The sequence below is a fragment of the Sminthopsis crassicaudata genome, chromosome 1 (assembly GCF_048593235.1).
Source record: "Sminthopsis crassicaudata isolate SCR6 chromosome 1, ASM4859323v1, whole genome shotgun sequence".
Classification (NCBI taxonomy): domain Eukaryota; kingdom Metazoa; phylum Chordata; class Mammalia; order Dasyuromorphia; family Dasyuridae; genus Sminthopsis; species Sminthopsis crassicaudata.
In genome coordinates this window covers 626,924,145-626,937,205 of record NC_133617.1, presented here as the reverse complement: position 1 = coordinate 626,937,205, position 13,061 = coordinate 626,924,145, and the positions used below count along the sequence as shown (strand labels likewise).

Sequence of the window (13,061 nt, the reverse complement as noted above, 5' to 3'; positions counted from 1 at the left end):
TACTCATCTAATTAAAAGAAACTAAAACATGAACAAACTTAATTTGAAAAAAATTAACAACTAACCCGTGCTTTAAAATTTAAACCTAAAACCAGGAATTGAAAAATGTCCATTTTGGGAGACAGTTAGGCACATCTGGTACATATAACCCAGTATGAGAATCCTTCTTAGCATGGTCATGGTTTCACAGCTATAAAGGTCAAAAAACGCTGCAGTTACCTCTTCCACCAAAAGATGGCCTTTTCATGCTATCTTTTGAGCAAGTGGTGCCTGAGTTAATAGTGATTGTTTTTCTGAGACCTGCTGGAAATTGATGCATGAACACGTCATTTATTCCCCTTTCTTACCTTCCCTTCTAGACCGTAATATTTCTCTCTCTCTCTCTCTCTCTCTCTCTCTCTCTCTCTCTCTCTCTCTCTCTCTCTCTCTCTCTCTCTCTCTCTCTCTCTCTTTCTCTCTCTTTCTCTCTCTCTCTCTCTCTCTCTCTCTCTCTCTCTCTCTCTCTCTCTCTCTCTCTCTCTCTCTCTCTCATTCAATTGAAAACCCAGATAATGTTCCCAGACTTCTGCAAATGGAGTTGGGGGCACAGTCATGCACTGTGGCCAGCTAGTGATGGAAAGGGCAGGGTGACCTCTGACTTCTTTGCAGAGGAAAGCACATCTTCGGGTGACATGAGTGAGGAAACCTCAGGGCAATGAGCAAAGTAACCAGGCCCAACAGACCTAGGAGCCTGGGATAATGGAGAAAGGAAATGGGGGGAACTACCCAAAGGCTTTGGTCACGTTTAAAAAATCACACGACACAGGCTGGCAACATGATATCGACATTCAGCAGCAGCAATAAACTGTACAGGAAATCTAGAAATTCAACATGTAAAAGGCCTGGTACCTGGGATTCTCAGCACAACCGAGGTAGGAGCTTAACCCCAGAAATCGCACACATGCATACCAAAATGTAAACACTGATGGCATCGAAAACAAGGGTAACAGGAAGGAGCAGCTCCAAGTTCATATAAAACTACCATCACAAGAAGGGTCAGGGAATGTTTGAAGCTCACCAACTTACACAGAACCCTGGCAGCAGAAGGCCCTCCTGGTAAAGGGGTGTGGGAAACAGCACTTGAGCTATTATGGGGGAGGGGAGCAGATACAGCTAATCTTTTAAACTACAGGAGGAAGCAGAAAGCTTATGCCATGGCAGCGACATTCCCTCGCTGCTGAATTTTCCATTACAAGTCGTAATTCTACGAAATGCTTCCCAAAAGACAAACGAGAAGTTGGTCCAGACATTTCTCTATGTATTCCAATTCTGGGGGGGTAGAGGTAGGAAGGGGCTGGAAAAAAATGTAAAAATTCCCATAGACATGCTGAACATTTCCTAGATTTCTTAATTATTCCTTGTAAAATTCAGGGCAGAATTTCCTCACCTGATCATTCCTACTTCCTCTCCAGATTTAATGGAAGAATAAGGAAGGGGGGGGGGGGGAGAATGGGAAACTGGTCATCCAGAAATTTGGCTTCTTAGCCCAGGCTCTTGTGCTTGTGAACTTGGACAAATCCCTTTTCTTCTAGACCTCAGTTTACTCGTCTGTTAAAACCAGAGATTTGGAATAACTTCTACTTCTTGTCACTTCCTGGCTAACCATGGCTACCAAGACTCTAGCTACATATGGATCATTTGGTCAAACAATCTCCTAAATACTCCGTTAGGATTACAGGAATGCTGACCAACGGATGGACCACTAACTGTACACATGCCGCAGGTCAGAAGGGGCTGGAGTGCTACCTAAATAAATCTGTCTTGCTCAATACCCTGAGTATTCCTGCCAGATTTACTTCTATAGGTCTGCAAACAAGCTTTGGAAAGTCAGCTGGTACTCTGTCGGAATTCTGTGGGCGAGCTCTTGGGGTTCTCTACAAGAGGAAGACAACACTGTTGTTACACAACCTAAGTTCACACAGTAGACCATAATCTCTTAAGGATAAGGGACTGTGTTTTCTTTTCTTTTTGTTTCCCTGAAGAAAATACAAGTCTTCTGCTGATCGGCAAAACACAAAGAACCAGAGGGATGAGATTGCTTGTTGAATTGATACAATTCCATTGTTTATTGTTTTATTCCACATATCTAACAAAGAGAGCCACAAAGCAGCAGCCAAATAAGGCCACAGTTGAAGCCACAATCACCACCACAATCACACTGCCAGCAGAGATGACTAAGAACCCCAGGATTCCTCCAATCAGGATCTGAGCTAACTGTACCATGCAGGTCAGGGCGGCACAGTCGATTCCCTTCCCTCTGCCACTACTGGAGGCCAAACCTGTGTCTTGTTGCCTCTGTAACAAGAGCACAAGAACAAGAGTCCATCACATAAGGGATATGTGTGTGTGAGACAGAGAGAGACAGAAACAGGGAGATAGAAACAGGGACACACACACACACACACACACACACACACACACAGAGAGAGAGAGAGAGAGAGAGAGAGAGAGAGAGAGAGAGAGAGAGAGAGAGAGAGAGAGAGACGATTGATTGCTGCATGGTGCCATTTGAGGACTTCTGCGATCAATCTCCCTGATTAAAAATATCTCTTCTCCCAGCTTCTTACTCTCCTGACATTTCACCATATCAATTCATTTTCACTTGTACCATTTATTTCATAGTATTAATGTACTGGGTCTTTAAAAATATTAATATTCTCAGGAGAGGTCATACTTTACCACAAGCAGATGTAGGAAAACTTTTTTTCTAGCTTCCTTTCTCCTGTTCACTCCCCATATACCAACTCGGAAATAAATTATTCATGGACAAAACAAAATTAAAAAGTAAAAATTTCCCTGGCTCAAATGAATAGGGGTAGTTGATATAGAAGCCATTTGAATGATTTAACAAATAAGGAGTCACATTGTGTCTGGTTTTAAAACTAGAGATTCAAAGAACATAAAATCACAGATCTAGAGTTGGAAGAGATTTTATAGACTATCTATTTGGACCCCCGACTCCCAGAAAAAAGTCACACAATGAATAATTCTTTTTCTTATACAATTAAGTGCCATTACATATGTAGTGGTTAATTTTCCAAATAAATATCAAAATATTTTGATGGGAGTAAAGGAAATAATAACAAAAACAATTTATTTAGTGGTCTCTTTTTCTGAGTGTTAAAGCTCAGAACTTTAGAGTAAAATGATATGCTGGCTTTGAGGGCAGGGCCTCTGAATTTGAATCTGGACTCTGCAATCTGCATCTGGGTGACATCCAACAAATCACTTCTTTTGTCTGGGAGCTAGGGAGATAGGAATGAACACACAGTGACAATAATTCTAAATTAGTTCACAACTCATTTTTCCCCTCATAGCCTCTAAAAGGCAATTAAAACAGACTTAGGGCTTGTGATTAGATTTAACTTAATCACTAGGTTCTTGTTCAATTATTTCAGACATAATCCCATTTGAGGTTCTCTTGGTAATTACTGGAGTGGTTTGTCACTGACTTTATAGATGAGGAAACTGAGGCAATCAGGGTTAAGTGACTTGCTCATAGTCAAACAGATAATGTGTTTGAGGTTGGATTTGAACTGCAAGATGAGTCCTCCTAACCCCAGACCTGGCACTCTATTTACTGCATCACCTTGATGCCCTTACTTGTCTCTATTCTCCAGAAACAAATTATTGTTGAAGAGCTATAATATATCCTTTAAAAAAAAAGGTACTTCTTTTACTTAAGAAGCTATTCAAACTCTTCACCTCTGTATTGGTAGTATTAAAACCCCTTTGTTTTCTGTTTATTTATAGGAATCCATATTTCTGTAGAACCTGTCATTCTAAATCCGGATGCCAGGAGTCTTCTTTTGATGTTTTTTCCTGGGGTACAGGCACCTTGAGTCAAGATCCTTGTTTGTCTCTTTCTTTCTCTGTAGCTGATTAAACAACAGAAGAATTGGCCCAGGAGGTTAGATTAAGAAGAGTCACTGGTGAGGAGGTCTTTACCCAGGCTTGGCTGATTTATTTCTTATTTAAGAATGACATTTGCAGTTCCTCCATGTTTTGACTTTGTCTATAAAAATACCATAGGAAGAAGTGAGCATCCTTACATTCAGGTTTCTTTCAGTTGTTATTCATGAGTTATGTGTTATGAATTTCAATGTCTTCAAACTATTTGGAGATTTCTGAATTTTAGTCTTTAGTGGAAGATATAGAATGATCATTATTAATTTTTTACTTTAATAATACCTTATTTTTCCTCAAGTACATGTAAAAACAATTTTTAGTATTCATTTTAAAATGTTGAGTTCCAAATTCAATCATTATTAATATTAAATTGAGCATTCATACTGAAATTATTTCTCCATTTCTATTAAAAATAGGAGAAAATATATCAAATATTTATGCAATAATAAATAAATTATTTCCAAATAAAGATGAACTCACATAATTATTGCATCTAGTTACAATATACCTTTTTTTCATGATGGTTTAGTAAAAGCTGAGCAATTGACTAAGTAAAGGGAGTAGTTAAAGACTCTTACTTTCTATAAATAGAATCTATGTGATCCAGCTCTCAGAGCAGTCATGAACCCCTGACAATAACCTCAACTTGTTAAGAAGGAAGAGAATGTTTGGGAAGAGGGGAAGATGAGAAGAATAATCTGTGTATTTCTACTTCACAAATGGGGGAAATGATACTTTGTTCTTTAAACTGTCTCTGAAAACATTTTGAAAATACTGGAAGGCAAAGGTAGCTTTCGTGATTCCTGTAGTTACAATTTTAAACAAAAATATAGATGAAGTGATATTAACATTTGGATGGGAGAAAATTTTCCTTTAGGAATTTGGCCTTCAATAGTTTACCTTTTGCCGAGTAAGATGATACCTCTAAGTTCTGAATGATTAGTTCTACAGAAGTTACTCTCTATTTTTGGAATATAATACTTGACATTATGGATTTGTGGTGGAGAGTATTGTGCTGGAGGATTTCACCAGAGGTGACCAGCTGGATGCAGCTACCTCATTATCCTGCCCTAGGGTGCACTTAGTATGAGAAGTTTAGTTCATTTTGTTAGTGTCAAAATCAGGCAAATCAAGTAGAAGAGACAATCCCTTTAATGAGGTGAGCAGCAGACTTTAAAACATGATTGAATTCTGATCACAGAAAAGAGGGCAGTGAATCAGATCAGATCCTTTCCTCTCTTGTTCATTCACATTCTTTGGATCCAATAAATCTTTCTTACACTTGAATTTCAAGCAGGCTTGAGTATTTTAATTTATTGATGTCTGACAACTGGACTATAATGATGGGATGACTTTCCAAGGTGGCACTGTTCCTAAAAAAAAGTGCCAAGATCCTTGGATAGGTCACAGACATGATGTCTGGATTTCTTCTTTGAATTTCACCAAATGTTGACCTTGGACAAGAAAGTGGAGGTAGAAGTGAACCATGGTGGAGGAGGAAAGAAAGTGGATTTGCACATGTCCAGAAGGCTGACATTCCTCATCCTCATTCTCTGCTAATAAGAATCTTTGATCCTGCTCCCTTGGCACTGAGGTCTCTAACTGGTAAGGCTTTTGCCTTGCCTTGCCTGGAGCCAGGTCTCCATTCTACTTCCTGGCTATTAACATACCATGTTATACTTCCCCTTTGTGTTGGTTATTGTTCAGTTGTGTCTAACTCATCTGTGAGGTTTTCTTGCAAAGACATCAAATACTTTGAATTTCCTTCTCCAACTCATTTTATAGATGAGGAAACTGAGGCAGAGTTAAGTGACTTGCCCAGAGTCACGTAGCTAGTAAGTATCTAAGGCTGGATTTGAATCCAGATTCTTCTGGCTCCAGACCCAATGGTCCACTGAACCACCTGTTTGCCCTCCTGCTTTGTACTGCCTTCCCTCATTAGCATATAAGCCCCTTATGGGTAGGGACTGTTTTGCTTATTTGTATTTGTATCTTACTTATTTAGTACAGTGTCTACACAGTAAGATCTTAAAATAAATGATCTATCTCTCTAATTATCTATATGTAAATTTGGACTTTTCTTTTCTAAAATTTTGATTTCATCTAAGAATTACCCTGCTAACTAAGGAAACTCACCCCACCAATGCAGACTGACAACTATTCTGCAACTTATGGTCTTAAACACTGAATGGAGGTGGGACGCTGAGATTAAGTGATTTGCCTACAGTTTTAAATGCAACTGTTTCTATTTGGAAGGCCAAGTTTATGGCAGCTATTCCACATGAGTATATTGAAGATGGACAGGCAGGCTGAACTAATCAGTGAATAAATAGGGTAGGTGAACATGATCTCCTCATCCAGCTTCCTTCTCCATCCTATATGCCTGGAGAGATAAGAAGCAAAAGACTAAAACACTGGGTTACACTATTAAGTGAGACAAATTTGTGTGGAGCTGTTCTGACAGCAATCACAATTAGAAGTTTTACAAGAAGATCTACTGACAAAGCTGGTCCAAAGCCAGAGAGCCAATGGTTAGCAGCTGAGAAGTAAAATGCAGTTTTCATTGTCATATAAAAAAGTTGTTTCCTCATTCTTCTAACTGCTCCAAGCCATTTGTTTTTCCCACTAATTAGTGGTCCTGACAATGACACCTAGTTGCACAATCTGTGATGGTCACAATTTAATCATCCCTCTCATAGACATTCCCAGAGATGGCTGAGATCATAATGCAATGCAAAGTCATACTGCCTCGCCATTGAAATTCTAGAACCAATTACCTATGATTATCAGTTCAGAAAACAGACTCAGAAGGACATGCAAATTGTTTTCAAGTATTCAAATATTTCACATGGGAGGGGAATTATGTTTGGTCCCCAAATTATAAGCAGTACCTGGAAGTTTCAAATCAAAGTAAGGCTTAATGTAATGAAAACTTCTTAGCACTATCCAAACTTCCAAAGTCATAAAGATTCCTTTTTTATTGAAAGACTTTAGGAAAATCCTGGCTGACTATTTCTTGAAAATTTGTAGTGAAAATTCTTTTTTAGGTAGAAGCCAGCCATCTCTTATGACTTCTGTGATTTCATGATCTCTGAGTCTCTGTTTATTCATCTTTCAGATGGAAAGAATGCAGGTAGCATCTAACTTACAGGGTTATTTTGAAGTGCAAACATGATTGCATTAATATGTAATGTTTTTTGCAAACTAGAAAGTGCTATGCAAATAGGGACTGCTGCTCATGTGAACAAGGTATTTTAAGGGGTTATGATGGTTCTTAGTATGGCTGGATGTCTGGGTGGGGAACTTGAGCCACTATGGTTTGAAACTAGCCTGGTAGGATTTCTGCTACTCCTCTGACCTTTTCAAGTAGCCCCACCTTCCAAGGCTTATAAAACAGCTTCTTTTCCTAGGACCTCTCAAAACCATCTTCTGGGAGCTAAGATTCAGAGACTCACCTCCTCCTCCCGATGGTATTCAGCAATAAGGTGGAAGGGCACAGTATACAGAGTGCTCGACATCACTCCAAAGAGGCCACACAGAACTAGAGTGGAATAGACATTGGGAAAAAGTCCAATAAATCCAGTCCCTAGGCCAAAGAGCAGATACCCCATAATATAAAGACCTTTCAATCCCACGTAGGATAACAGAACTTTCTGAAAATCTGTGGAAAGAAGAAAGAAGGAAAAAAATTATAGGTAGCCTGGCCTTCAAAAAGGAAATGTTTTTAAGTAGTCTTTTGCTTTGCAGATTCATGTTAGGAGGATAAGTAGTCAGGAATCAAAGTTTATTTATCTTGGCTTGAAATATGCAGCTTTGAAAATCACTTTTCTGTATCTGTCTTTCAAAGGAAGGACTAGATATAAGTTTTCAAGTCGCTTAAAAGCAAACAGGAAGACAGGGACACTGAGACCTGGAAGGGGGGGAGACTAGGGGAATTGGAGCAAAAGCTTGAACCTCATATTCTTGGTGGAATTGGACCAGTGTTTTCAGTAGTAACTCTATCTTGTAGATGAGGTGTGGAAGACTGCACCAGCTTCAAGGATTGGGACAATTCATCAAATTTTCATAGATTGTGCTCAGTGCAAAATGAAGGGAAGATTTGACAATTATTTAATTGGGATGAACAATGGGTAAGGGTTCCTCTTGGACTTCACATAGAACTTTGCTAGGACCTCTCTGTGTTCTTAATGCTTTTTTTTTTTAATTTTAAGTTTTTTTAATATTGAATTTTATTGCTTTTTTGAAAAAGTACATAATTCCTCATATTACTTTCTTTTTTCATTTTTATCTTTTTTATGTTGTCTTCAACTTTTATAGATCTTATTGTTTTATTGTTATTTTCAAAATTATCCTGATTATCTGTGCTTCCTCCTGAACTTCTTCTTCTTTTCTATTTTTAAAATGTTTGAATGATTTTTTTTTCTTTATCACTATTGCTAGCCTTTTCCCTTTTGGCCTCCCAATTAAACACACACACACACACACACACACAAACTTGTAAAAATTCCCTTATGAAATTGCAAATTATTATTTCCTATTTTATGGCATCTATGTGGTTCATTGGTTAAAGCACCAGGCTGGAGTCAAGAAGACCTGAGCTCAAATGTGACCTCAGATATTTACTAGTAGTGACTCTGGCCAGGCCACTTAAATTTGTTTCAGTTTTCTCATCTGCAAAATTAGTGAGAGAAAGGAATGACAAAGTACTCCAATATCTTTGCCATGAAATAGGGTCACAAAAGAGTTGGACATGACTGAAACAGTAAAACAACAAAAATTCTACATTATATTATATGAGTATTTGTAATATCCTTAGACTAGAATATAAACCCCATGAGAATGAGAATTATACAAATTTTATATTTCAGTTATGATCTGGCGTGGTACTTTGTAATGATAAGTTCTTATTACATGTTTGTTGAACTTGCACTTGAATGTGAATTTGAATTAGATAATTTGATTCACAAAACTCTCCTTTTCCCTTAGGGAAAAGGAAGGTTGGAATAGAGGAGACAGGCCCTGAATTATCTGTGGGATAGAAGATGGAGATCTGGACTTTGGAATCAGGCAAACCTGAATTCAAATCTTTCATTAGTCACATACTGTGTTAGCGGTCAATTAACTTTAACAACCTGTGAGCAGGTCAATTAACTTCTGTCAGTCTCAGCTTCCTCATTTATAAAATGAGAATAATACTAACACCTACCTCCCAGAGTTGTTTTGTGGATCAAATGAGATAAGATTTGTACTCAGGAATCTAAAGTCATTGTATAAATGCTAACTAATTAGTTAAAGAAATTGAAATTCAGAGACAGCTTTCTATCCACCACTGAAGACTGCATCTCCACAAAGGCTTACATTTCTAAGTTTTTAAGTTTACAAAGCAATATCCTCACAAAAATCCTGTAAGAAATGTAGAGTATGTCTAGCCTGAGACACTTGGCAAAGCTATGTGACCCTGGGCAACCCTGATCGTCTTTTTAAAAAATTTAAAAAACAACAAAAAAGGAGAAATGTACATCACATATCCTTATTATCTCTATCAATGTAAGTAGAAATTTAGAGGAGAAAGTTAATTGCCCAATTGTGACTAAGTCACAAACTTGGATCCCAAACTATGTTTTCAGACTTGAGGTCTAGGCTTCTACCTACTGTACTCTGCTGCCCCTCTAATAAAAATACTACTTTATTTTTTAAAAAATTGGTCATAAAGTCATTACTTTTGAACTCAAGAGAGTGTCATGCAGAGATGTATTTTGACAGTCTTTGTCTTTCCATCCTGAAGATACTGATTTTTCCTTGGTTCAAGTCTTTACGTTTAGCCTTCCTAATTCATTTCTCCTTTCACTTCAAAGACCCCCTCCCCTCTCTCTTTATCTGTCTCTATATCCTCCCTCTTCTCTCTGTTTCTGTCTCTCTCATTTTCCTTCTGTCTTTGTCTCTCTCTCTCATTTTCCTTCTGTCTTTGTCTCTCTCTCTCTCTCTGTGTCTCTTTCTTTCATTCTTTCTCTAACTTGGGCTCTTTTATTCCTTCTTATTCTGCCTCTCCCTTCTCTCTCTTTGTATCTCCTTTCTGTTTTCTTCTTCCTGATTTGTCTCTTTCTTTCTCTGTCTCTTACACATCTTTTATGCTTTTTTCTGTTTCTCTCTCTTTCTCTCTATGTCTGTCTGTCTGTCTCTCTCACACACACAAAACACACACACACACATAATGAATAATGAAGAAACTTCAACAGTTCTCCTTCTGTTCTAGAATGGAATTTTCTACATCTCTCCAGCTAACCACTTAGCTCTTCTTCTCCTAGGAGATCAGATGCTTAGTTTTACCTTCAATTGGAGTCACAGTGCTTCAGATCATTTTGATGGAAGCCAGGGCTTAGGAAATGACAAACTGGCAATGTGTTTCTTCCATTAATTTCATATAGCATGTATAAAGCTTTTACCCCGGGTCAGAAAAACAAAATGAAGCTAATCAAGTTTTTGTTGCTGTTGCTACTACTGCTAATTCTTGTCAGATTAGATATATGCACATCATTATTTAATGACAAACTTCTAGGATCTGGGGGTTTCTTTTTGACCAATGAAATGTATTTATTTAGGCAAAGAGACCAGGAAAAGAGAACACCAATGAAAGCAAAGTGAATTTTGGAGATATAAAGATATTCTGTTAAAAACTACAGCTGTAATGACAGCTTAGACAAAACTACTCAGCATTTGTCAGAGGAATATTTAATTCTTAATTCTGATTCTCACTTGGTCACTGATGTGCCATAAGACTCTCTTTTAATTACATACTCTTTTCCTGCCTTAGTGGCTCTAGGAGGAAGCTGTATTTTTTGGGTTGATGAGGTTTAAAAGGGGTATATAAAAATCTCAAAAATGAAAAACTCTCTAAGAAGAGGAAGGGGAGGAAGGGATAAAAACTTGGAACTCAAAATTATGTAAATAATGAATGCTAAGGGCATCTAGGTGATGTAGTGGATCGATCTCTTGGCTCTAGAGTCAGAAGGATCTGAGTTCAAATCTAACCTCAGACACTTGACACATTATCTGGGTGACAAAGCACTTAATCTCAATCGCCTCACCAAAAAAAAAAAAAAAAAGAGTGCTAAAAATTGTCTTCACATATGATTGAAAAGCAAAATAATATTTTAAAAAGAAACAAAAGAAACACTCTGACTCATGATAATGCCCAAGTGGCAAGTCATCAAATATAATAGCCATGAAAGATGATCAAAATAGTAACCATATTGAGCATTGCAATGAGATAGATCTGAGTTGGAATTAAATTGATGAGCCCATGATATCCTCAGATTAAGTGGAAGAGAAAAAGCACTGGACTTAGAACCAGGTAATTCACATTTAAATCCCAGTTATGGCCCTTCTTTGCTGTGTGGTCTTGGACAAGCCATATCATCTCTCAGGGCTTATTTCACCCCATATAAAGGAGGAAGAAGGATTCACTACGTACTTCAAAAGGGGATTTTTAGGAAAGTACTTTGTTGAACTTAAAGAGCTATTCAAATATAAAATAACATTATTTTACATAGTAACTAGAATTAGATTAGCAAAGCTTTATTTCTCCTAAAAGAATTTAAAATAAATGTGACAATCATCATATATAAATGTAGATACTAAAATAATCGTGGTCTTTGGATAGTAGTCAAGGTGTCCAAATCATGGAAGTGGAAGTTTATTGGAGAGGTCATCTAGTTCAACGCTTGACAGAATAGGAGACTTCTCTACAGCATTCCAGACAAGTGGTCATCCTAATTCCTTTTTAAGAGTCAGAGTGAGGTATAATGCATGATGGATTAGACCTGAAATTTCGAAAACATACATTGGAATCTTAACTCAGACACTTATTAGGAGTCTGGGAAAATCACTTAATCTGTCTGGGCCTCAGATTTCTCATCTGGAAAACGAGAGCATTAAACTTCATTACCTCCACTTCCAAATCCAGGAACCTATGACCTACTATGAGAGAGAACTTTTGACTTACTGTCACAAGAAGCAGCCCATTCCAGTTTTGGTTGGTTCTAATCAGTAGGAAGATTCTTTTTATATAATAAACTTAAATTTGCTTATTTGAAACTTAGCTATTTTCTTTAGTTCTGACTTCTGGAGTCAAGCAGAATAAGTCTAATTCCTATTCCATGTATTTGAGAGCCCTTCAAATATTTCATTGATTCAGAATCACAAAATTTCAGAGTCATTTTAAGTCGGCTAGTTCAACCCATACTTGAAACAGAAAAGGACTTCCAAATACATGAGAATGCTTATAGTCTGTTTTCCCAAGAATTTTAAATATGCATCCCTGCCCTCTTCCATTTCTGGAAATCTTGTGAATTCACATTCTTTATGGTAAAAAAAAAATGTTCAGTTTAAACATTTCAAATCAATAAAAATGAAACAAAAAAACAAATGAAAACATTTAGAAGGTAGCTAATAGAATTATAGAATGAGCTTATATCATAAAAGGACCAACTTGGGATGTTTTGCATGGAGAAGAAAAGACTTGGGAAGTTGCAGGGAAGGGGAAAAGATAGTTGTCTCCTTGAAAAAGAGATTAGACTTGTTCTATTTGCCTTCAGAAGGAAGAATTAGGAGTAGCCGGTAAACATTACAGTGGGGAAAATTAGGTTTGATGTAAGGGAAAATTTTCTAATAATGAGAAAGGTCCAAAAGTGGGCCTTAGATCTGCAAACAATGTCTGAATGTCCCACTTCTACGATCTATTATAGAGACCATTCTTTTTAGTCTATGAAGCTTATTCCAGTTTTGGCATTTTGATTCTCCAGGGACTCTCCATGGACATACAGCTAATGAATGCACAATCAAGCCCAGAATAAAGCTTGTGCTTCCAACACTACAGTCCTGTGTTCTTTAACAGCCACTATGATCTTTCTTGGGTCTATGATATCAGTAAGCTTTCCAGATCTGTGTCATCTATAAATGTGTTATGTATGTTATGCATGTTATGGCTTCATTTAATTCATTGCTTAAAATAGTGAACAATCTAGGACCAGGAAGCAAAATTTACTAATGATCTCCATCCAAATTCACATAGAATCATTAATCTATAGTCTAATAGGAATATGCCTAACAGAGGA

The 13,061-nt window shown here is 37.4% G+C and overlaps 1 protein-coding gene across 1 annotated transcript in view; it reads right to left on the bottom strand.

Moving 5' to 3' along the window:
• Positions 1-2,074: 2,074 nt before the first annotated feature.
• The window catches only part of SLC45A2 (solute carrier family 45 member 2), a 52,998-nt gene continuing 42,011 nt past the window's right edge, over positions 2,075-13,061 (bottom strand). Inside the window, exons 6-7 of the mRNA XM_074282719.1 lie at positions 7,404-7,609; positions 2,075-2,334 (exon numbers count right to left, since the gene is read on the bottom strand). Coding sequence (XP_074138820.1) covers positions 2,113-2,334; positions 7,404-7,609 — 428 coding nt within the window. The 3' untranslated portion in view covers positions 2,075-2,112. The remainder of the gene's footprint in view (positions 2,335-7,403; positions 7,610-13,061) is intronic.